General features: G+C 33.1%; 1 protein-coding gene across 1 annotated transcript in view; it reads right to left on the reverse strand.

Moving 5' to 3' along the window:
• Nucleotides 1-2,406, reverse strand: part of LOC106478546 — a 24,786-nt gene that overhangs the window by 2,683 nt on the left and 19,697 nt on the right. The window contains exon 2 of the mRNA XM_013939096.2: nucleotides 1,258-1,436. Coding sequence (XP_013794550.1) covers nucleotides 1,258-1,388 — 131 coding nt within the window. The 5' untranslated portion in view covers nucleotides 1,389-1,436. The remainder of the gene's footprint in view (nucleotides 1-1,257; nucleotides 1,437-2,406) is intronic.

Here is a 2,406-nt window from a genome sequence, read left to right on the forward strand (position 1 = left end):
GATATAGGGTAGACTGGTATATAAAAGAGGGTGACAACGTGACGGGAGAATAATGTAATAATGTGTGTGCAGATAGTGAGTAACTGAACTGCAGTCACAGGGTATTGTTGAAGTTAACGTTCGTTCGTTATAGTGTTTGTTTTAGCGCGAATATTGGAATTAAGTATATCGTAAAGTTGTATTCGGAAAGAATAAACCAGTTTTATTAAGTAAGGACTTGTGTCGCTATAGTTTCGTCGGAAACGAAGTTACGGAAAAATCAATTAACAAACGGAGACGTAACAATATCATAGATTACACGGCTCACAATACGTTTTGTTTTGTCAGGGTTACTATAAATGTTTCGTGGACAGATATATATCATCTACTTAAAATGTTGCCATATAGCTTTTACTTATACCTTTGTTGTTTACTACCCTAGAAAACACACACACTTATGTATTAACTCGCTACATATATTTATGAAAACAACGTAGTAATGTCACACTTCTGTACACAGTGTTAAGTCACATTCGTCTTGAATCATTCTAGACTGAATTTTTGGAATCGAATATGATCTACTATTACTTCAAGGTTCATTTGGTAGGGCAAAATGATTAAGTCAAGATCGAACTTGTTTGGAATCAAATATAACCTACTGTTACCTCAAGATTCATTCCGTAAGGCCAAATGATCAAGTTAAGATCAAACTTCTTTGGCATCAGATATAAACTTCCATTACCTCAAGATTCATTTCGTAAAGCCAAATGATCAAGTTAAGATCAAACTTCTTTGGCATCAGATATAAGCTTCCATTACCTCAAGATTCATTTCGTAAACCAAATGATCAAGTTAAGGTCAAACTTCTTTGACATCAGATACAACTTACCATTACCTCAAGATTCATTTCGTAGAGAAAAATGATCATGTCAAGATCGAACATGAGGTATACACCTTCTGAATCTCTTGATCTGGGCAGTTTACATGCCACATTAGAAAATCTGCGCCACGTTTATATATGTATATACATATTAGTATCAATGACTGGTCTCAAAATACTGGTGACACTTTGATTACATCAATCCGTTACAACTTTATTTCAATTTTGTTATCTCCCAGTCTGCTCGTTATTAGTGTTCAGAACAATAATTGTGGCTAGTTTCTCTGTATGTTAGTTCATTTCTTCGTTACTTTCCTATTTATTCTTATTGGAACCAACGTTAAAGAGGAAACTTAATTCTTATTAAAAACGATTATATTAATTTTTATCGTACATACTTGTTTCTTAATATTTCTTTCCATTTCCTGGTATGTTTGGCATGATTTCGTCTTCTACCCTCACAGAATTCGCCAAAGGTCAAGAGAAGGAGAACGAATGACAAACGATAATATAATGAAAGCAGTCTCATAGTCACAAATGTCTCGGTCACCTAAGTAACCAATTTTTTTCTTTCTTCCTGAAAAGACACAAAATTATAATGATTATTTTCATTACTTAACATGAAATTATAATTATTGATTAATACTTATCATTTAGAGATCAAACAGTATACTGTACGACGGTTTTTTAAATTAAATTTCAAATCTTTTATGCGGATGTAATGTTGAAAAGGTCATAGACTTCTCAGTCGTTGATGACTCATAAACCTCTTTATATATTTCGTATTAAAACGTGAATTACCAGCTATTCTGCCGCGTTCGCCTGTTCTCATAGCACTATTACAACACTTATCCAAGATACCAGTTAACACGAGGAATGTCTAGAAAATAAGAAACGTTTCAGTGACACTCAACTGAATTATTTTATTGCTTGTCGTTAACTGCATCATTGCTTGTAACTCTGTAGAATTAAACAAAAAATGGTGGCAGTTACACCATGAGCATGTTAAACAGATCGTATCCATATTTGTGTGAACCACTGTCAATCAACCAAAAACATTTTTAAGTCAAAGAAATAAGTATCGTAAGCATTCCCGAGACATCAGAAATGTAACAATAACAAGGAATTGAAATTTTGTTTGTATTAAAGAAAAACAAATTGTGTTTTAAAATATTGAGACGAGTCACAGATAGGTCTTTTTTACTTTCGAGGCTACGCATTTGGGTTTTAATTATTTATCTTCTTCCCTGATGGACGAGAATAGTAAAACGTACCGCATTTTTTGGTGTATAAGAAGCATTTTTTTACCCCAAAATTTGATGTCCAAATCTGCTTGCGTCCTACACACCGAAGGTATGAATAATATATACGTATATATACGATATACACAAGCCATGTGTAATAATGGCTGGAGACGGCTTGAATGGGTAATGAAGAAAACTTGAATATAAGTTTAATCAGGTACCTGATGATGACAAAACCTTGTCGAAACGTTGTACTTTTGCTGTTATGTTAAACTTATATTAAAGTTTTCTTCATTACCCATT

This window comes from Limulus polyphemus, unplaced genomic scaffold (assembly GCF_000517525.1).
Source record: "Limulus polyphemus unplaced genomic scaffold, Limulus_polyphemus-2.1.2 Scaffold223, whole genome shotgun sequence".
Lineage (NCBI taxonomy): Eukaryota > Metazoa > Arthropoda > Merostomata > Xiphosura > Limulidae > Limulus > Limulus polyphemus.